Source organism: Bradysia coprophila, unplaced genomic scaffold (assembly GCF_014529535.1).
Source record: "Bradysia coprophila strain Holo2 unplaced genomic scaffold, BU_Bcop_v1 contig_313, whole genome shotgun sequence".
In the NCBI taxonomy this organism is placed as follows: domain Eukaryota; kingdom Metazoa; phylum Arthropoda; class Insecta; order Diptera; family Sciaridae; genus Bradysia; species Bradysia coprophila.
In genome coordinates this window covers 513,933-537,637 of record NW_023503572.1, presented here as the reverse complement: position 1 = coordinate 537,637, position 23,705 = coordinate 513,933, and the positions used below count along the sequence as shown (strand labels likewise).

At 38.2% G+C, this 23,705-nt stretch overlaps 2 protein-coding genes, 1 long non-coding RNA gene and 2 pseudogenes across 3 annotated transcripts; 3 read left to right on the top strand and 2 right to left on the bottom strand.

The window, feature by feature from the left end:
- The first annotated feature begins 424 nt into the window (after positions 1–424).
- LOC119079252 lies at positions 425–1,888 on the top strand (annotated as a pseudogene).
- A 3,913-nt stretch (positions 1,889–5,801) lies between these two features.
- On the bottom strand, positions 5,802–7,802 carry LOC119079246 (annotated as a pseudogene).
- Positions 7,803–8,623: 821 nt separating this feature from the next.
- LOC119079251 (nucleolar MIF4G domain-containing protein 1 homolog) lies at positions 8,624–10,410 on the top strand. Its single transcript, XM_037187033.1, is given in 7 exon segments — positions 8,624–8,669; positions 8,735–8,862; positions 8,924–9,120; positions 9,232–9,604; positions 9,669–9,827; positions 9,898–10,125; positions 10,189–10,410. Coding segments are annotated over 7 exon segments (1,323 nt in total). The 3' UTR covers positions 10,381–10,410.
- Positions 10,411–11,544: 1,134 nt separating this feature from the next.
- LOC119079256 lies at positions 11,545–22,799 on the top strand. Its single transcript, XR_005088145.1, has 3 exons — positions 11,545–11,554; positions 17,739–17,741; positions 22,748–22,799. It is a non-coding gene; the product is annotated as an uncharacterized LOC119079256 (long non-coding RNA).
- On the bottom strand, positions 12,557–22,267 carry LOC119079254 (tafazzin homolog). Its single transcript, XM_037187035.1, has 5 exons — positions 21,822–22,267; positions 16,173–16,301; positions 14,350–14,457; positions 13,890–14,278; positions 12,557–12,673 (listed from the first exon to the last, which is right to left on the bottom strand). The coding sequence occupies exons 1-5, from the start codon at positions 21,934–21,936 to the stop codon at positions 12,629–12,631; spliced, it is 786 nt and encodes a 261-aa protein (XP_037042930.1). The 5' UTR covers positions 21,937–22,267; the 3' UTR covers positions 12,557–12,628.
- Positions 22,800–23,705: the final 906 nt, after the last annotated feature.

The following is a 23,705-nucleotide window of genomic DNA, read 5'->3' as shown; positions in this document are numbered from 1 at the left end:
GATTAGCATTAGTATAATAAAGAGACTATTGGCACCTGGTGCCATTAGCCACAGTATAATAAAGAGACTATTAGCACCCGGTGCCATTAGCCACAGTATTATAAAGAGACTATTGGCAACCGGTGTATTTGTAAATTCAAACAATTAAGGCTCAATTTCCATCAATAAATTAAATTTTTTATAATATTTTGATGGAGCAAGAATTTTTCGTGTCGTTCACTTGCAGAGCCTACTACTAAAATGGAGTCATGGGAGATCACTCTTGTGGGATGTTACCGTCCGGGATACCATGGCTGCATCATATATTAATGATTCATCAAAGAAAGCACGGTCCATTGCTGAAAAAGCAGAGAGACATAAGCATAACCATTACGTTTCTTTGAAACAAAACTATTTAATGGTTGTGATAATGTTGATTACAATATTGGTAATTGTTTTGTATAAGAAACGATGCTAAAAGTCATACACGGCTGGTTGATACTGTCTTCCTTTATATTGCTCTTTTTCTTCAGCTACCTGTATTTGGAGTAAGTGTTCATAATGTTGTTCTAAGGTCTGTCACAGAACCCAATTCGTGTAGGGAACTGCTCCGCGCCTACAACATTCCAATGGATTATTTTACTGCATTGCTAATAATGTGGAATTTCGGAGTTGCTATTGTGATGTCGATACATTGGCACGGTTTATTACGATTGCAACAAGCTTATTTGACATTCGTAGCTCCACTGATGGCATTGGTGTTCATCAAATATTTACCGGAATAGACCACTTGGATTGTACTCGCTGTTATATCTATTTGGGGTGAGTGATTAATAAACAACTGATCCAACACATGTTCATCCTGTCTTTAAAACCAAAATTTGTGTTTCGAATTCTTTTTCTTTAAGACTTGGTTGCTGTACTATCACCTCGTGGACCTCTTCGGATTCTTGTTGAAACAGCACATCCGGCGCTCATCTATTCATGTATGTGAAATGTTTGAAAGTAAAACAAAATGAAATTCGGCTAACGTCTTATGATGCTTCTGTTAACAGCGACCTTTATGTACTCATACATGGGTACAGGTCATCGAGATGCTTTAACTAACAGAAATGATGTACAAGAATCAGGACCATCATCACCACAACCACAACAACCTCCACAACAGCAGAACTCTGGAGAAGGTACGCCTCTTGTGAGATATTTTGCGAACAGAGACGGTAAATTTTGAGTTTTTTCTTTTTGATTTTGCGTGTTATTGTGACTTTATTGGTGTTTGTATAGTTAATGATGTCGGACATATCGTTACCTGCAAAAAATAGTATGTTACGTTACATACCAACGATCAAAAAGGTGTGTTTTATACCCAGATGGTGAAAACGTCCAGGGATGGAGCGACGCGAACGTCGTCAAGTTGAAGTGCAAGCAAATACCACAGGCGATCAAAATCGGCCAGCTCAATATCACATCGTAACAACACAACCACAGCCTGTACAAAATTATGAACCAGAACCTGAAGAACGAATAGAGGTTTGCAGCGCCACAATTTTTATTTCAATTTCAAATTTCAGGTGACATTAAACTTGGGCTCGTTGATTTCATTTTCTATTCAGTGCTAGTCGGTAAAGCGTCAAGCTATGGTGATTGGAATACGACGACCGCTTGTTTCGTAGCTATACTAATTGTGAGTCAACCGATTTTTTCTTTGTAACAAGCAGTTAACCAGCTGACGTTTTTTTTCTGTCCATTCGCAGGGACTACCCTAGCCCTGCTCCTTCAGGCAATATTCCGAAAAGCACTACCAGCATTGCCTATTTCAATATTTTTTGGACTCATTTTTTGTTTCGCTACAAATGCAATTGCCAAACCACTTATGGAAAAACTGGCGGCAGAACAAGCGTTTATTTAGGAGAAATTTTTACTTTTCAATGGAAAAATTGTCGTCGATCTCTCGTTCGTAAAAATGCAATCATGAATAGTACATTTTGTTACGAGGGGGGGTCCAGTTAGCTCAATCGGTAGAGCAATGGACTCACGGCCTATGGGTCCCGGGTTCGACTCCCGGTGTGAACATACTCATATGGATTTTTCCTAATCATGGATGATTAGTGTCTGCTATTAGTTTCATCTAAAAAACTAAAAATGATTTCTGAGGTGTTAACACCATCATGACATAAAAAAAAAAACTTCAAAGAATGCTATTCAGCAGCTCCATCTGTGATTTCTACCAATAATATCGAATTGATAGATGTTCAAAAAATACGTGGGCACGCTCAACAGGTCCATTGGCGGCCAAGGTGCAGGAGTCTATAAATATAAATTCCACCCACCTAATCTATCTATCTATCTACGAGTGATGAAAAGTTGAATTTTTCGGTACTAGTCGTAAGCTTGTCCTAACGAGGCGGAGCCACAACATCATTAACATAGAAATCACTCTACAGCCATTTCAACAACAAAGCATGCACACTTGATCGCGGCCGGAAATAGTTATTTATGTAACAAGAATCGTATGAAGGTATATTATCGCACTAGATGTCAGATTGCCAATCCGAGGCGAAGCCGATGTTGGCAAGACGTCGTGTGCGATAATATACCAGAATACGATTCGTGTGGCATACAACGTTTTATGCAATGAAGAAAACGAATAAATATCGAAAATATTGGTAGTGTGATGTCAGCAACACGTGGCTTTTATCGCACTAGCGCGATAAAGTCCCTTGCAAATCCTTTATCGCACTAGTGCGATAAAATACGTTCATATAACATTGCACACAGGCTGCGTAAGTTGTAAATATCATCACTGAATTGCATAAAATATATATGAAAATCCATTTTCGGCCGGAGAGAGCAACCGAGAAAGTACTTTCTTGGCCGCAAATATCTCTCTCTGAGAAAAATGGAACTTTTCGATCGTAGAATGCGTGTCGAAATCCGTCGACATTCAGTCTTCAAGCACAAAAATGACTTTTTTTCCATATTTTAATGTACTAAGCTTCATGAACGCATTTCTATAAGAATATTAAATCCAAAACTAATTTCTCAATTTGATCAGCGTTTTTCTTTCATCTTGGGTCGTTTAAGGTGGGAGTCATTTCTGGTATCGATTATGATGACAAAAATAAATCGGTAATCTCGGTCTAGCTTTCTCTCCTTTGTAGCAAAGCTATACGTTTAGCAATTACTTCGGTCTTTATAACGACAATTTAGACAACATTCGCTAACGCAACACTTTAAGTCAAAAGCGAGGAAGTAACAACAACGGAAAAATCAAAAAAATCAACTTTTTCATTTTGTTGACTCTTCTTGATTTTTTTGGGGCTTTCTTGATTTTTTGTATACTTTTATAATAAAATGACGAAAAATCCTTAAAAAGGTACGACACGCCAAAAAAACCAAGAAAAATCACAATAGTTGTTTCCCCCTCGGTCAGGAGTAAAATTAGTGTTGATTACTATCTCCCTCTGCGGTGACAACATTGCCAATGTTACGTTAGTTTTAAAACTGTTACAGAGGGGCGAGACACTTACACTAAAAGATGAATTTTTCGATTTTTGTTTAAGAAAAAGAAGAAAAAACGAAGGCCAATTCTTTTGTCATCGTCAAGTCAAGTTTAAATCGCTACCAAAAACACAATTTGTCCAAGTAATGTGATCCCTAAAATTACGACATTCGATATTTTTAACGTTACGAATTGGCAGCTGACCATCGTAGGATAATATGAGTAAGGTGTTATGGTATGTAGTGTGCTTTCGGACATGTAATTTAAAATGAAAAATTGCTGCAGAGGTGCGAACTCGATTCTCAGAGAGATATACAAATTCAGAAATAGAAAAAATTACCGACGGGCAAACCACTCGATTTGCAACTATTTTTTCCAGCGTGTAACTTCGATGCACCTTTTTTATAATCGTGCAAATTCAAATTCCTTTGAGAGTTTTGAGAGGATTTTTGAAACGGAGGAAAAATTAAAGGACATGAACGAGTAGAATCTCGCACCGATATATTTTTCAGTGGAGAAATGGTCTTGCGGTTAGGGTAAAAATTGGCGAAAAAGACGATTGCTAACAAAGAATACTGGCGCATACAGGCCTATTATACCTTTAAACAATCTTTAATCAGTTAGCAGACAATATACTAGTTGGCGCTCGGATTACATTTTTAGCCCCGTACGAAGTACAAAGGGGCTTATAGGATTACGATGCCGTGTGTAATTGATGGAATTCGAAGCAGACGGTAAGGGCAAAGTGTTTGCCTATGTTCATAGATGACGAATCCGCAATAAAAATTTTGTCTGTCTGTCCGTCACGTCGATATCTTGAGTAAATCAAATCCGATTTCAAAATTTTTTTTTTCCCTTGAAAGATAGTCAAAATAGTGAGGCTAAGTTCGAAGATGTGCGACCCCTCCCGAGCTGGGGCCCCATAAGTGATTTAACGTTTTCCGAAGATATCTCTGGACATTTAAAGGCTACACTTGTGAGTGATACGTCAAATAAAAGGTATTTACAATACCGATCGACAAAAAAAAAGTTTATGGAAACTGGATGACCGACTCGTGAGTTAGACCCCTTGGTGTGAACTGGGTACAGGGCGGCAAGCCGTTTTTGCTTGTAGGTTGGCCAAATTTGAACGTATTGAGATCGATGTTGCTTTATTAGATAGGTATTGACCGTACCAATCAGGGGAAAAAAAAAGTTTATGAAATTCGGTTTACCGAAGCGTGAGCTAGGTCTCTCGGAGTGAGCTTATATGTGGCTACTCGGCCGTACAGTGAACGTTGTGTTTTTGGTTAATATCTCGAGTAAACTTTGACCGAATTTCATGATTTTTTGTTTGTTTGAAAGGTATTATCGAATGTAAAGCAGCCGTTTTACTTTCCACCTCCTAACAAAATGACCGCCGGCCGCCATTTTGGATTTTTGTAAAAACAATAGAAATCGGTGAAAATGATACTTACAAAGTTACTGATCAGTGATCAGGGAAGTGATTGGTTATGTGTGTGGGGTGTTTCAAGCATGTATATATAAATATATACAGCTATATTGAGCTATATAACTGTGTAGATAGTTCTTTTGAGCTATATACTAGCATATTTATTAGTAAAATGTTTATTTATAGGTAAATATAGGTTAATATAAATTGTTGCAAACATTTTTAAGTTTGGTTTGAGTTGAAAAGAACGTCGTACGGGGCTTCGTAATTGCGCTATGCGCAATTTTTAAGACGTGCACATTTCATAAGAATTTTACTTTAACGACGTTTACGGTCACAGCAGGCTTAGGGTAAGAGTAGGGCGACCGACGAACTAGGGTCACGTACACAATAGATGTACGGGTTCGTACGGGGCTCAGTCGCAGCGAACGCTCCGACTGTTCTGACGGCTCGTTTCTTTCACGGAATGACGTACACCTACAGTGGACGTAAGTTAAATTTAAACATGAATTTATTTCAGGTGTTTTTTAGCTGGCCCCCACTCATACAAACAAAACAGCTGATTGTGTATACATACTTGTTTATACGGGTGAAATAGTTTCACTAACGCGTGGTGGTGTATAAAAATTTACAGTTTTGTTTGTATCATACAGTATGTGTGGTATCTTTTTAAAAGAACCACGCGGTTTGGTTTATGTTTGTGAATTAAGTCGCACTGCTTCACAAATCAGGAGGTGTTCTTTTTTGTTTAATATGTTTGTTGCACTCACCAACTAGTTCTTCATCTCATGTTAATGTACTGTTATTTGATTAAAGACTGGCGTCGTCTCTTTCGAGCTCTTCTGCTTTTCGTCTATTGCTTAATTGGTTCAACGGTAAAAATTCGGATTCAATTCCATTCAAAACCATTTATTGGTACGTCCGTTGTAATTGCTTTTACAACACATACAAGCAAAGTGAATAGTGGAACACCGTCGGTATGCCAATCGTTTACTATCTATGGCTTCCACATTTTCAGCAAACCGTCTTTGCTGTAACTGGCCAACAAATTCTGATGCGGATGATGAGTCAATCCAATGACGTCTTTCTCATGAACGTTCAATGTTCGTTCCAATTTACCGGACGATATCGAAAAGCAGTACAGCACCATATCCTCGCCAGCACAGTAAATGAATTCACCTCGAGGCGATAATGTAGCACATATAAACGCACCGCCTTCACGCTTACCGGATAAAAATGATTTGACAATCTGCAATCGATCGAATTCTTATTATCCGACGATTTTGGTTGATTGAAATAAATGTCTGAGTGCGACATTACCTGGCTTTGCATGTTCATGATGACAACAGTGTTTGAACGATTGCATATACGATAAAATGTTCTGGTTTTTTCGGGAGAAATAATACTGCGTTGACCGCCAGATCGTTTCCTAATGTTTTGAAAGTTGCTGTGCATTCGGTTGTTTTCAATGACCAAATTTTAACCATTCTATTCGATGAACCACTGTGTACAAAATTATTATGTGAAAAAAAAACCGATTGTTTGTGCATATCAAATTGCAGTTTTACCTTAAAATGTTATGACTATCAGCGGTGAAAGCACACTCGTTAACGTATGATGTGTGTCCTTTAAACTCCTTTACCATTTTACCAGATTTCAGTCCATGAAGTCGAATCAAATGATCGAACGAAGCGGATAAAACCTGACTGTTGTCACGTGAGAATTGTAAGCAAGTGATTCCCTTGCTGTGTGCCTTTTCAAATCGTCTTAAACACTGTCCAGTCATTATACGCCAAACTTTGATTTGTCCGTCCTGAGAGCTTGTCGTAAGCATTTCGGAATCACGAGAAAATGACATGGCCAGTACTGACTGTTCCATCATCATGAAATTGTCCTGTAACAATTACATTTCCAGGTGGTAAAGTTCCAAAATTCAATGAAACCGTCAACACTACCAGTGACCAACTATTGACCATCTGGCGAAAAGCTTGCCGCTTCCGTGTGTGATTTTGATCGAATTTAATTTGTCGAGCAAGTTGCGTTGGATACATTTCCTCCTCTTGGTCACAGATTGCAGAAGTAATACGGTTAAGATCTTGCAACAGCACCATAACCAGTCGTACGTACCAGGCGGTAATAGTCCTTGATGCTGTTGCCATTTCAATGCCTCACCGAGCAACGCCAACAATCTTGAAGATGATACGCAGACACCTCTCCACTTAATTCTTGTGCTATGACATTTCGTCTATTCTCTTTGCTACTACCCTCCGGATAGGCTTTACGTGGATCGAAGGAATACTTCTGAAGCATGTTCTCTGGAAATATTTGATCAGTCACCGCAATAGCAATAGCAATCAAAATATATTTTTAACTTAGTGAATGTATCGCTTTGCCTTATGTTGCTTTAGCATAATCATTGGATCCGTTTGTCGTAGTAGCGATCTGGCGCAGCTCCAATTTCTCGTTGTTCGATTAGCTCCAGTATACATTTTGGAAATAAAACATATTTTTCGAAGACATCAAACAACATTGGTGGTGTGAAAGGTTGACCAGCCTGCTCATATAAATTAATTTCTTATCCGGCAACTCTAATGACTGAATAGCCTTCAACACCGTATCCCAATGTTACCTGAATTGTTGGCAAATTGGACTCCTTCAAATATTGTTGGATCAGACGGATAACGCTAAAATTGATGAAATTATCGATAAATTATACACACACGCCATTCGAAATTCTAATTTCATTTTAGTCCAGTGAACACTTACTCAGCGGATTCGAGCTCTATCGTCATTTTGGAAGTGCTCAATCGTTTGCGTTTTAACAGAAAATATTTATTTACTCTTGCGGCCGCTGAAAAGTATCAAAACATTGCTGGAAACAGACATGTGACAGATCGTGCAAAAAGTTCACTTTTCTAAAATTGACAGTTACCGGTATTTCACGTTTCTTCGTTTTTCGTTAGGTTGAAATTACATATATACAAACTGTGTAATACCGGTAATAAATTTCACATCTCATTACCGACAATACCAAAAATGTACCGAACCGGTGGTCGAACCTGCCGAATTAAAGTCGAATTTGATATGAATTTTTCAATTAAATTAATTAAAATCTGGTTCTTTTTGTAAAAAAAACTTTTCAACCAGTTACACAGAATGTTCGAGCTGGAACTTTTATTATCTTCCGCAAACCCAGGCAAATAAATGGACAAACATTTTAAACGTAAATTTGACCGATTTCAGGGATACAATTGGAAATTGGGAATTCCTGGAAACGTCGAAAAAGTTATTCGAATCGTTTCAAAGATTTTTTAAAAAATAAAATCACAAAAAAATTAATTTAATTGAAAAGTAATAGCCTTTAAACGGTATTTTTTTTGCATATCTTTTAGCATATCTTTTCAAAATTTGTTTTTGTTTCCAAAAAATATTTTTGTTTTCAAAAAAAGTTTTGTAAGTATATAAAGAATTTTGGTTTTCAAAAATAAAGTAAATAAATCAAAAATGAAGTTTCTACTAAATTTGAATCTATTTACTTCAATTTGTATTAGTTCATGAAATTTATCCTATATGTTTACGGCCACGATACTTCGAAATGTAATCCAGTGACAATTAAAAATTTTTCAAAAATTTTTAAATTTTTTTTTGTGATTTACAGTGATTTACTTGATTTACTGATTTACTAGTGATTACCCCCTTGTCTTGAGCACATGCTGTTAATAGCTGCATTACATGGAAACGTTGGCAGTGAAACTGGTGAGTGTACAACATCTCTCTACCGACGAACTTAGTTCATCTAAAAAACAATTGTAATTCCCCAGGGGCACACTTCCTACAATTTACAATCGAGAAGTTCAATAGCATGTTACCCAATCTGCATGGGTACGACGTCGAAGACAAGCAACTGGACAACGTTATATTCATAATTTGTCACATGTACACATTCAAAGTGAGTCTGAACTATTCTGTTGCCTGTGGAACAGCAGCTCTAATACATAAACTTCTTCCAGCTTTTCCATCACGGCCTTATCTTCGAAATTCTGCAAAAATTGACGTTTGAGTTATGCGAGAAGTCCGTCGAATGTGTGCTGCTCACTTTGAAGTCAATAGGTTTTGCGTTACGCAAAGACGATCCGATCGCGTTGAAAGAATTGATAGCAACACTACAGACGAAAACGAATGAAGCATCCGATGAATTGAAGAACAAGTAAGGACTTTCGAATGTTGAAGCGGCACCACCCATTTAGGGTTGTGCTACTCCCACACCGCTTACAACCCGATCTTCTGCATTCAACTGACCTCCTTTCCATTTTCTCAGCGCCCGTTTAAAGTACATGCTGGACGTGCTGTTGGTTGTTAAGAACAATAACGTGAACAAAATTCCCCAATACGATCCATCGTTGGCTGAACATCTACGGAAGATCCTCAAAACGTTGCTGGTCAACGGAAAATATGTGACATCGCTGAACATTACGTTGGACGATCTGTTGAAAGCCGATCAGCGTGATAAATGGTGGGTTGTCGGATCGGCATGGTCGGGCAATATGGACGACATTGGGGTCGCAAAGACGGTAAAGTCTGGTAAGAAGGAGCAAATGAAATTCAGTGAACAGATGTTGGAACTGGCGAAGAAGCAAAGAATGAACACGGATGATAGGCGGAACGTATTCTGTGTGCTAATGACGGCTGAAGTGAGTTGATTCTTTGACTGATGAGTTTCATGATATCAATTAACGAGACGGAATTCCATTTCAGGACTACATTGAAGCGTTCGAAAAGCTACATCAACTGGCGATTAAGGACCATCGGGTCATTGTTACAGTGATTATTCATTGTTGTTTGTCGGAGAAGACTTTCAATCCTTACTAAGCCGTTCTGCCGCAAAAGTTTTGCGATGTTGACCGAAAATATCAGGTTGGTGTGGGCATTGAGTGATCATCAGCTCGGTTATGATTTTAATTCCTTTTGTAAAATCATTGAACAGCTGGCGATACAATTTGCTGTTTGGGATCGCATCAAAGACATCAACTCTCACTCGAACATTCAAATCAAAAATCTGGCCCAATTTTTGATCTATCTGATCGAGCACGGCGGACAGCCATTATCCGTTCTGAAGGTGGTTGACTTCGCCGAATTGGATAAACCAACGTTGCGTCTCGTCCGTCAAACAGTTCTGGGGCTATTGCTGAATCATGAAGACACCTGCAAACAGGTTTGTACTTTGCATTGTCACTTGACGAACGATAAAATTGATTATCTGATGCTTTTTCCCAAGGTCTTTCACCGTATTTCACCCAGCGTCAAATTGAAGGCATTCAAAGAGAGCATTCGTCTGTTCATGCAACATTTTCTGCTGAAGGGAGGCAGGAAGAGTGGTGTTACGGAAGATAAAATGGAATTGCTAAAGAAACGCATAGACATTGCAGACAAAGCACTTCAGACTGTTGACTCGCTCGTACAATTTTGATAATGTATTAGCGAAGACGATGACTGTGAAGTCTTAGTAGATGCCAATAATTCCTCTAGTTCTTGCAGTTCTACAGAGCTAGTTGTCTTGTCCATAATTCTGCGGAAGCATCGAAAAGTGAGGGTGTATGGGCATCGACAAATGGCAACTCAATGTTGACTGACTCCGAATGGAAGGAGTGGACCTCCTACTGCTCAAAAATATAAGAAACGTCGATGCGTCACTTTTTAGTCTGAGAATGGGAAATTCCTTACCATTTCTACAACTTATCAGAACATTTACCGCCGAGCTTCTAAAAGTGTGTTATTTCGACCAATGTTGTTTGAGTCCGGTTAATGTCTCAAAATCCCTGTAGCAAAGCGGACAAACATTGTCGTTCGATCCGTCTGAGTCGGAATCCATTATGAAATTATGAAATTTCAATTGGTCGAAGTTTTCGCAAAGTGACTCTTAAGATTTAATACTGCGGTACCATCCTATCTATTAATACGTAAATGTTTTCCATTTGATTTCCTTTAAATTTTCTTTTATTCTGACTCATTTACATTATGTTTTTTCTAGTTTAAATTAAGACAATGAACATTTATTCCAACAACAATTCACATAGATTGCTTACTAAAATTTGTTTAATTAAAAACATTTACAAAATTAAATAAAAATCCTACCTAGAAAATGACGCAAAACATTTTTGTTTGTTTGTATTTAATTGTAAAACGTCGGATGGAGGTATATGCCCATATGTCCTTCAAGAGCATCATATTCTTCACACATTTAATTTTGGCTTCTGTTGAGCTAACAATAAATTAAAACACAAAGTAAATACCAAGTTACGAAGTTCCCAAATCTCTGAACAGTAAACAAAAAGAGAAGGAGAAAAATTCAAGGTATGACGTCTGTGCTTACAAGATAAAATAAAAACTTTTCTATTGGAAAACTTACAAGAAATGAAAGCCTACTAAGTGGGACGGATCCTGTCATATGACCCCGCCGAAGCTACGGATCCTGGGTTGATCGTTGATCGACCAGCGAAATTAGACGTCCGAATAAAAATAGGGAATTTTATGCAGAAATTGCATCTTAATTGGACAGAACACAACCGTTTCCTTATGACTGGCAACTTCTTCGCCTCACTGAACATGTCGTTTATTCTTGTATAATACTCTGAGCAGATCGGGTTAGTCTGATTGGAACCCGAACCTGATTTTGATCCGAACCTGATTTTGATCCGAACCTGATTTTGATCCGAACCTGATTTTGATCCGAACCTGATTTTGATCCGAACCTGAATTAAGAATTCAGATTCGATACGATCTTTAAACTCAAATTTTCAATGTCGGGCTCAACGCGAACCCGAACCACGAGCTTGAACCTGAACTTTTACTTTCGGGCTTGACCTGAAACTGCAATTTTCAGGACTGGTCAGGTCGGGTTCGAGTAAACTGAAATTTTTCGTGAAAAATTTGTGATTTCTGGCGTAAAAATTTCGGGGTCAGCCGGAAAGTAAAAATTGAGATCGGCCGAACTGATTAAGGTTTGGGTCCGGTTCGGGCTGAACCCGAAATCTCAACTGAAATTTTAGTTTAGGTTCGGGTCAACCTGAATTGAAACAGGACGTATGTCTACTATTAAGGATAAAAACAATGAAAGGGGGAGGAAATGAAAATGATCTGAACGTACTCTTTTAAAAAAGTAACAAAATCGGTTGGTACAATCTCTTTACTTTATTCAAAAATAACGTCCAATTGTGGGGAGTGGGAAAAGAACAGACAAACTTCACAAGACATTCTTTGAATGAAATCCTTTTTTTTTTCAATTTTTGCTTATGAAGCGTCTGAAGCCCGAAAACCGAAACAATGTACTCGCTAGCATTTTTCGTAAATCTAATTTTCGCACTTCTTGTATCAGTTCACATTGACGGGACATTTCGACAGAAGTTAGATCTATCACACATTCTACCCCGTGGTTGATACTTAAAATCTTCAACGTGACCGCGTTCGAAATAACGAAAATAGAAGCAGTGAGGAGTGAGTAGTCTACGACATTTTACGCGATGAATGCGATGCGGTTTTATTTTATACGGAAATGGCAGTTCATAGGGTTAGCTTTGGTAGCAAAGGTAGCTGAATTTACAAAGATTATTAGATTCGTAACTGTAATAAAGCATTTACAGCGGACATAAAGTTTTTTTTTCTTCTTTTAATAAAAAGACGATCAGAGGATGTAAAAAAAGTTACGAATTTTATCTAGTTTAACGGCTTTCCACATGCAAATACTCCGTTTTCTGTCTCAATATCTGTAAATAAGGGGAAAAAATTGTTAGAATCACGCGAATCAAAGAAATGAACGCAATAGGCACCATTAAGTTCGCTCAATATTCGAATTTCTGTAAGTTTCGACCATAATTACGACCATCTAGAGCGTAATTACCAACGTTCTCTGCGTAATTATGAACTTTTTGAGACTCTTTTCAACCGTTCTGAATGCAATTTCCAACTTTCCGACTTAGTCTAGCTAAAATTACCAACGTTCCGAACGTAATTTTTAATGTCTTGGACCTTTTCGTTCGTAATTTCGAATGTTCCGATAGTAACTACGAACATCTCGAGCAAAATTTCCAACGATCCGAGCGTAATTACCAACGTTCTAATAGTAACTACGAACTTTACGAGACTAACTTCAACCCTTTCGAGCGTAATTAACAACGTTTCGACGTTCCGAGCACAATTACCAATTATCCGATGGTAAGTACCGTTATGACGGTTCCATATTTAATCACAAACGTGTAGAGCGTAATTTCGACCGTTCCTTTCGTAATTATGAATTTTTTTAAAAATCCCAATTACCAACATTCCGAGTGCAATAACTAACGTTTCAAGGGTAATTTCCAACGTTCCGATGGTAATTGCCCATGGTTCCAATGTACTTATGAACTTTTTGCGACTATTTCGACCGCTTCGATCGTAATCAATACGTTTCAACGATTCGAGTATAAATAACAACGTTCCAAACGTAAAAATCAAACGTAATAACGAACGCTTTGGACCGTTTTGACGATTACTTTCGTAATGACGAACGTGCCAAGAAAAATGTAGACTGTTCCTATCGTAATTACGAGCACTCGATGGCGTAATTACAACGCTCCAAGAGCAACTACAACCTTTTTCAGACTAACTTCAATCCTTTCAAGTGTAATTACCAACGTTTCGACGTTGCGAGCATAATTACTAACGTTTCGACATTCCGAGCATAATTACCAATGTTTCTAGCATAATTAAGAACGTTCCGAACGTGATTACGAAAGTTTTAGACCGTTTCGTCTGTCTCGTACGTAAAGACGTACCGAGTGTAATACAAATTTTTCGAGACACAATTTTTACCGTTCAGAGCGTAACTATGAACATCTCGACCGTAATTTTAAGCCTTTTCCGCATAAAATAACGAACGTTTCATCTAATTCGTACGAAATTCCAAATATCGAGCGCACTAAACGGCATCCACCAAAAACTCACCATCATTTCCTCTTGTATTCGGTCAGTTATCACTTTACGAGCTTCTGCCTCCGGCATCTGTTTCTCCTTCAGCTTTGCCACCAAATCTTTCAAATCGATCGGTTGTCCAATGTTTATGGTAACTTTTTTCCTTAATTGTAGTATGTATGGCGGATAGTTTGGCAGTACGGTGTCCATACCTTCGTGCCAAATGGGTACGATGATCGGCAATACAGGCGATTCGTAGATGATTCTACCAATGCCCCATTTAAATCTAAGTTGTTCTTTGGTCATGTTGACTCGTCCTTCGGGAAAAATGTGAACCCAGTCACCTTGCGCTAATTTTTCTATACAAAAGTCGACGGCCGCTTGATAGACGCCAGCACCGCGTATTACCGGTATGCATTTGCCTGTGTTTCATGAGATGCAACAGAAATTAATTAAACAATTTTCGGATCTTCAGTTCAAACATGTCAATTACCAGCCATAAAAAACAGGGAATGATATTTATTCGTAAAGCAAATATCATGTGCTGCTAATGCCCATCTAATTCGGTTGTGATTGCAAACTATACTAAATGGAAGATAGCCTAAAATTGCAACATAAAATCAGACCACATTTGTGCATAGGAGACAATAAAATCGTCGCGATCGTCAACAAAGAGTTCTACAAAAAAAAGCGCGTGTGGAAATTTGGTTTTCTTCCCGGTATCTGAGTCAAATTTCCCGGTATCTAAAATCGTAAATTTGATTTTTCTCCACATCTTTTTCTCAATTTTTTCGATTTCCCGGTATCTAAAGAATTTTTCTGAAAACTTCCCGGTATCCAGGATACCGCGGATTGCGTGAACTTCCACACGCGAAAAAGAGGTCGCGTAGATGTCGGGCATTCGAAACTGCGAAGGTAGAGGTGTTAATTGAGAGGGTCTTACACGTAATCAAGCTACGCAAAGACACGGAGACACTAGGATTTTTTGTATGTGTCTATTAAGGTATTGGACCCATCAACATACATTTTTCTTACGGCTTCATGTGCAGAAAAGGTACATGATCTAGGGGAATCATTAGTAAGGTAACTGCCAAAATTCATCTAAACCAAGTTTTGGACACTTGAAAGAAACCCAACATAAACATTGAAGAACTGATTTCCCTGATCACTACTGTTCTAAGCCTTCAAATGACCCCAACCAAGGAAGGGTAGTAACACGATGAATGCACATTTGAAGTGTAAAATTGATTCGCGTCCACTACTTGAGCAATTCCGTGCATTACCCATGCATATTTGATGTTTTTATTGATTTTCCAATACAGTAAAACCACCAGAATTTCAAAGAAACTGACCATATCTCACTATAGAGTAATTTTTAATCTAGCAAGACCCTGCTTGTGTTCAGAACCTGGCCTGAACCAGCAATTTTCAGGGTGGTTTAGGGTCAAGTTCAGATTACCCGAAATTTTTCGTGAAAATTTGCGATTTCTGGTTACCGGAACCCGACCTGTTTCATTTCGAAAATGTCAGGTTCAGGTGTGGTTCGGGTCAAACCCGAAAGAAATCTCCAGGTTCTGGTTGAGCTAATTCAGGTTCCGGTCCGGTTCGGAATCGAAAATCGAAAGTTTCATGTTCAGAACTTGTTCGGTGTGAAATCGGATTCGTGTCAAACTGAATTGTAACAGGTTAACCCGCACCCGATCCAGACCTTACCCTGTTTCTAATGACATCCCAAACGACCACATACCTTTCGTGTACATGGAGAAACTACCATAAAAAAGTGCATGTTACTGGCTTTCGATCGCCTCAAGCACACAAGCAACGAAGAATTTTTTTAAAAGTGATTTTTGCTCCTGGAGTGCAATACCTGACTAGGCACATAAGAGAAATACCCTCTGGAAAATGCGTCCGATTTCGGAAGACTGTTTTTCAAAATAATCCCTCTGAAGCAACAGTTAGTAGGTTCAGCCGCCCTTAAAGTCCATCTACGACATCTCTTGCCCAATTCATTTGCAAAACTCTTTGTGATATACTGGTGCCCCACGTCACTTTGACTTTGAAACCCATGCCATAACATTATATTATCAGATTCAAAAAAAAAAACATTTGTTCAAGGACTTCAGCGGTATACTGTCATTAGGGCGCTTCAAGAACCTAAATCAAAAAGTCGTAGAAGCTATGTCACATCGGGTAATGTAATATTATGGCATAGGTTTCAAACCGTGGCCTAATGAGCGACTCAAAGTGACGTGGGGCATCGGTCTACGATCGTTCGTTCATATATTCCATAAAGACAGACATAACAGAAATGCTTACCCCAAATACCCGGATCATCGAAACACGAGTGATGATTTGATACCGTTAATATCGGTATGGCAGCTGGTTTGTTATCGAGCGCATTACGTAGAATGTGTCCATTGTATACTTTTGTTTTATTGAGCCAAACTGGAAGTAGATAAACAGGAAAAAAATGTTAGATTTTCTTTGTATCGATATCGAATGAGACGTAGAGTTAGATTAGGGATAAGCCACATACATAGGACAAAGGTGCTAAAATAAAAGAATTCTCAACAGTTCTGTGACAAAGTAAACAAAGGAACAATTGAATAGATTTATCGGGCTTTTGTTTAAGTATCATGTAAGCTGATGAACTATTTTCTACATGAAGGTAGTGCGATTCCAGCTTTATACGTGTTCAATGTTTTCTTTGTTTAGTTTGACAGCAGTCACGCAAACCGAGCTTAGACGGAATGTATTTCTTAAACTGAGGTAGTAAACTTATTTGCCATTTGGCAAAGGGACGGGTAACTTGAATGGTAGCGCACGGGTCTTCTCGGATTTAATCCCGATGAGGGACAAAGTTTCTATAGAGATGAAAGTGACATAGCAGAATGGCATCAACAACAAGAAAACAATGTCTCAGCTCTGGAACAGATGTGAATTTCACGCAAATTTACATGGATACACAGCCATGTTTAAAAATTACAGTGCTGAGGTTTACCCTGTAAATCTGAAATGTGTCTTCATGTCAATACCACTTCATGAAAGATTAACCTAAATCAGATCGCCTTAAGCCCAGATAAATGACACCTAGATGGCGTTGCGTCGACGAGTGTCAAAGGAACGCCATCTAGGTAACATTTCTACAAATCACTCAAGTAATCACTTGTTAGTTGAAAAAAGCTTTACATTTTTGGAACGTACCTAGGTTGATTGTCACAATCAGAATAAGAAAATTTAAAATGCAAACGGTGTATGTTTAGCACAAAATATGATTAGCAACCGGGACGAACAGTTCAGAACACGAACCGTGGGAATGTAGACGATACAAATAACCACCACCGCAACACAGAGAAACGAATATTTAGTGTTAACGTAATTTGTGTCACCACAATCCGGCTAACCTTACCTTTCGTTCCCACCTTTCCTGAAAATTTAATGGACAAAATGTGAGTAATGAGAAGTGATAAAACAAAATTCGTGAGTTCACCGATGTGGAGAATTCATCCATCGGTTTAGTTAGACGGTTGCGATTCCGATTCGGGTAGCAAGTAAGTTACTTGCTCAGCATAGGCAAACAAGAATATAAATCTGTCACCGTATGATATTTAGACCTTCTAAGCCCCTGTAAAAATATCCAGTCTGTCGCACTACCATCATCATTTTTTGCAGAAACTACATTCCTGAGGCCAAAGGAGGGAAAAAATGGCGAAAAAAGGTTCCCACTCTCACCGCTTCCACTTGCAGAATTCCAGGATTTTGAAGACTTTTTTCTATATTTTGCGCTCTCTTCTGGACGTTTGGGAATATTTAGGTTGGTTCATGCAATTCCATCACTCCATACGGTCCACCACCGTCAAGGACTTTTCCCTATAGTTACAGATAGTGAATCCGCAAAAAATGTTTGTCTGTTGGTCAACCGAGCAAATGATGTCAACCGATTTTAAAAATCCTTTTTCGCGCTGACTGATTCGCCCGATTTTCATACGATTTTTTCTGCTTTTGAAATTATTAAGGTGTAATGTTGGTTCCCAAAGTTACACCGCTTCCCATGGTACACCGTCTTCCTAGTTCTAGAACTTTCAAATTTTGAATGATTTCTTAGATTTTTTTGGTTCCCTTCTGAGATTTTGGTAATAATGAGGTGGTAGCATGGTTCTCAACATTGTAGCACCCCATATGGTGTATCATCTTCCCAGAGTTCAAGGAATTTGTAGGGATTCTGATTCTGATTTGTTAACTTCTGGTTCTTCTGGACCTTGGATATTATTGAGGTAGCACTGGGTTGGTTAACATAATTCCACAACCCCACATGATCACTGATAATTGATCAGCCATCTGAGAACTTGTAGAATTCAAATGAATTTTCCCTTCTAGAATTTCGAGAATATTTCCAAAATTCCAGTACCCTTATGGTCTACCATCTTCCCAATTCTATAATTAGCACGGATTTAAAGGATTTGCGAGATTTTTTTTTGGAAAATTTTGTACTTTTGGGATTGTTGAGGTAGTAGTTGGTTCCTAAGACTCCATCATAAATTTAAGTCCGCCTACAACTTATGCTATCTGTTAACTGATATCAACTTCTTGAATGAATTATAAATAGCCACTCAAAGATATGAAGCAACTCGGTTCGAACACAATCTTATCAACGCCACCTGGTAAAGTGCAGCTATAAAATATCGCTTCAAAAAAAATGTAAAACAAAGTAATCTATCGAGAGATGTCCTTTAAACTGTCACAATTTGTCGATAACGTGCTCCATATTTACATTAGCAGTTTAAAATATGACGCATTTTATAAAATAACACACAAAATTATCACTTGACACAGAGATTGTAATTTATTTATTTACTACAGAACGTGTGTACGTGTGTGATACCAATGCGACACACATGTTTGAATAAGATTATTAAACGTAAATTGTAAAATATTAACGAAAACCCATACAGCACAGTTCATTGCCATGCCTCTCTACAAGTGTGAACTGAATGAAATATTATTGTTCGAGTGGTCATTGTGAACTTGAAACGATATTATATTCGCTAATCGAGTCAAGTGCTTTGTTTGTTTCCCACCATTGAAGAAAGTTTTTGAATTGGAATTTCAATAAAATTGTTCATACCCGCGCGTTAGCATAGCAGACGTGACGCAAGTCCAGGGACAATTAAAAATTTCACAGAAAGAAACGGTTTTGTCGTAGTCTGAAGAACTCAAAATTATCATTATCTGGGCGTCCGTACGAGTTCTGCGAGCTGTCACATGTTAATAATCGGTGATGATTTGGCCGAGCTAAATCTTTCAAGAAGCTCAATTTCTATACAAATCGGTCGATTTAAGTATTTTCAACGTTCCTCCGTCCGTCCGTTTTTTAATGTCCCACGTTCTGGTCGTCATTCTAAGACATTCTAGAAAAAAATTGGGGATAGCCGTGCTTGTTTTGGAGCTAGGGCTCCTTGAAGTTACCATATAAGCCCCATGTAAGACCACCTTTATGGTAGAACAAGGTGTGGATATGGAACATTTGATATGTTTTAAAGGAAGTTGTGGGGATCATTTTTGTCAATGGAAGTGCACCCTTCGACAAAAAATATATGTGAATAGCGTGAGGAAGTGAGGGTCTGGGTGGTCAACGAAGGGAGTGGGTGAAGGTAAAAAAATAACATGTGACGCAAACGTTTTCGTCCCGCACGAAGTACTGGAAGCCATTTATGACAATGAAAAAATAGCACCCCACATGGTCCACAATATTCCCAGTTCTTGAACGTTAGGATTTTGAAAGATTTCCAAGTTTTCTTGGATTCCCTTCTGGACACTTGGGATCATTAATGTTGTAGTATCCTGGTTCCTAAAAATCCACCACCCCACGTGGTCCACCATCTTCCTAGTTCTAGAGCTTCTGGATTTTAATGAATTCTTCAGATTTTTTTGGGTTCTATGCTGAATTCTGACTTTCGGTACTATTGTGGTGGTGGTAGGCTGGCTCCTCAGATTCCTTTTAAAAGTGAGTGCCAAGTGATTGTTGCCAATTTTATTTTATTTGAAAGGTACGTCGTACCAGTTTTCGAAAATGCGCTGCGCACAATTCATAAGATGAACAATTTCTGCAAGTCCACGAATTACGGACGCAATAGGGTTGTGGAAGCATTACAACAAATACTGTTCTGTCGAATTGGTAACATTTTTTTAGTGAAATTTTTCTTCCTACGATTTTTGCGTACAGTCGCAGTATGCGTCATCTACACGATATCATTTTAAACTGTTTTTGTTATCGGAATTGCTCAATTGTTGTACGATATTTTTCGTTGTTTTGGAAGTAATACACAGGGACTTGCGCCACTTTTTACTATTATAAGGGTTTTTGATTGAGTTTTTCAAACCTATTTACCTAATTTGTCTGATTAAATAAACATTTTGAATGCATGTATCCAACACTGATGGAGGTGCTACGGAATCTATGAACGGGGAAACTTGTGTCGAATATTAAATGTGCTGATTAAAGGCTAAATAGATCAGATTGCCTGTTAACCAACTTTTTTAGAATCAGGTTAAAGGTCAGGTTCAGGTAGACTTAAGCCTGGAGCCTAAGCGCACAAGTGCACTTCATTGTAGAGCTTAAGATTTCAATAAACAGATAATGACGAGCAAACTCACCCGAACAGAGACTGGCTCAGTTGGCATAGGTTTCTTCCATCGAACGATTGAGCCGAACACGAACCGATGACATCCATAGAACCATAACCACAACTTATTTTTCTTTGTTATTTTGACAATTGCATTAATAGTGGTGAGGTTATGGATGACAGTTTGACATTTAATTTCACCTTGGAAGAAGCCTATGTACGCCAGCGGCGAAATAGAATATTTGAATGACAGATGGCACCGATAGGAGATAATGCGAGAGAATTGCATGCAAAATTGGTTGCACTCTCTCTCATATTTATCATCTGTCACTACATGTTCACTCTATCTCTCCACAGGAGTGCCAACTGATCATTTCTCTGCTTGAAATTATATAGATTTTTGGTGTCTCGGGTGAATTAGAGTTTCTGGTATCACAACATTTTGCTGAATCCGAAAATCCCATCGTGATCGAAGGGAATGCGATGACGCTCTCTATGCACACAATTTTTTGTATGGGAGTCGAACTCAACGTGTTACAAACTCTGTGGTAAACGTATAAGACCATAGTACTTCGTACGGGTCTAAATGAGTACCTCAAACTATGGGTACATTCTAGAACTATGCGTTTGTGTATACAAGAAATGAAAAGCATCTGAATTGAATTTCGAGACGATTCAATGAAAATGTTAAATTTGGTACATAGAGTCGAACTCTAACACACCTTCTAAGTACACATATTATTTGTATAAATTTGTATTAATCCATGAGATGCACGTGGTACACATGAATACACAGGTGTAGTCGATATAATGAACAGTATATGTATTAAATCGATGACATTTTAGTGCTGATAACAATCGAATCGTTGAAAAAACTGCGTGCATCATGAAAATAGTAAACAAAGAGCAACGTGTCGCTGGCTGTGGCTCATAATAAATATTATAAAAATATCGAAATGGGGCTAATTTCGTAGGACACGTTCGGTTATAAATATAGAAAAATATTGCCGTGAAAAATCGCCCAAAATATATTAGACCGACAAAAATGAGTATGAGTGTGTAGCGTTACCTACGGAATCCACATATTGAAAATTATCGTGGCCAATGCTGTTTCGTTTGCTATTTTAAAAGACAGAACTCAATGCCCTCGCACGTTTTATATAATTTTGAGCAGACGCTAGCAAAAAATAAAGTCGATTAATGGGAATGCGATTCAATGTGTGGTTCGATATTAAAACTGCAAACGGTGCGGTAATTGTGCGAACAATTTTTTGTGTGTGCAGAAAATTGAATTAAAATTTTCGCCTTGGAATCTGTCAATAGTAGTCAACGAAACGTTTACCTGTTACAATTTTACTAAATAGACCAACAGCTGCAATTGTGACCGTACTAGCCAGATGCCAAAAGTTTGACGGATGCCTCAACCTTGGGAAAATCCAATCAATGTTGTACCCCATATCATGTGAGATGTTATGCGATTAATGTTCCACACAATTTTCTTTCTTTCGTTTTTTATCACACACTCCGCACCGATGATTATTAGTAAGATTTTGTATGGCTCTGCGCTTCACCCAAAATATCTTTTGTTTAAACGAACACAATCCGAATCTTTCAATCAATGAAATTCGTACATGGCACAAGTGCTATCCGCAGTTCGATTAGCGTTTCATTTAACTATTTGACAACACATTTTTATTGGAAAATAAAATTAAATTTATTGGATTAACAGCAGCAATGCAAAGCCATTTCAACTACACTCGTAACTACTGAGTGAAAATAAAAATTTTATTTTTGACATTTCAACATTTTTGACATTTGCATCAACGAATGAGAGAAATGCGAGAAACGGAGAGAGAGCCGGAACATGAATGTACTAGAATGCTCATTGATATGACTCTTGTCAAGTGGAATGGCAATTCAATTTCGAAGTCGTTTGAGCAGCAATGTGATTGAATTTACATCGTGCATAAGATCAAAATTTTAAATACCTGCGCGCTATGGCGTGATGATCATTAAATGTATCTTCACTCGGTATATTCAATATAAGACAGGTCAATCCATTTCCATTGTATTTTTATCGAAATTTTAAGTGTTCCGTCTGTGATAAACGGCTGAATTTGTATGGAGAAATTAATTTGTAACTAAAACGGACCAAATGACTAATAATTAAGTAGCATTCAATATATTTAACCTATTTCCGGCGAAATTTGCTGCAATTGAAAATATATGATCAAAATATTAAGGAAAATCGTATTTTCTCCATGCTAGAATCAAGGTTGTATATGAGGAGATTACGCCGATCGCCATTTTTTCACTAAGGCCGTATCGCAAAAAGAAAATGGCGGCTATCAGTAACTCTAACTGCATTTCAGTATAAAATTTTGCGATAACGACCTCAGTGAGCGGCGTTAACCGTTTTTTATCACCAAACGTTGGTAATGAAGCGTCGGTAAAGATTGGAGCAATGGAAATGGATTGACTTGCCTAATAGATCAAGCCAGAGTTACTGTAAATCCGAACACTGACAGCTTCACCATCATTCATAGAATCCTAACCCCAACTCTGTGAAAAAAATTGAAATTATTGAGATGCCGTGGAATTCGAAACACACAGTAAGGGCATTTGCCTATGGTCATTGATTGTGGGCATGAATAGGTCCTTCATTAGCTATGTCCATCTAAGTGTTTTAAGGTCTTTCAAGTATATCTACGGCAAAATAGGCGTTATAAATGTAAATGAAACCGCGGTGAATACGGTGAGCTATTTTGCATGCAAAGACACAAGGACCTGCGTCACCTTCATCCTTTAAAGGTTTTTTGCTGACATCAGTTCTTTTGGAAGCTTTTGACTTCATCATCGATATGCTAATGTCCTTATGTTTGAACCAGTTGAATCTCGTAGAACGAAGAGGCTTGTCATTTAAAAATAGGGGTTTCGACTCCTAGCTTTACTCACGAAGAGAGAAAGAAATTAAATACCTTTTTTAGTGAACACCTTATCCCGCGCCATTCATTTCTTTACCATACCGTGAACGTACGTTACCTTGGAAGTTTAGGAACCAACACACCACCACTCAATAATCCCAAAAGACCAGTAGAGAACCAAAAAAAACCCTCAGAAGCCTAAAAGTCCTTCAGCTCTCGCTCTGGGAAGATAATGGATCATGGAACCAACCTGCCGCTAACTTGATCATCCCAAAAGTCGAGAAGGGAACGCAAAAAAACTT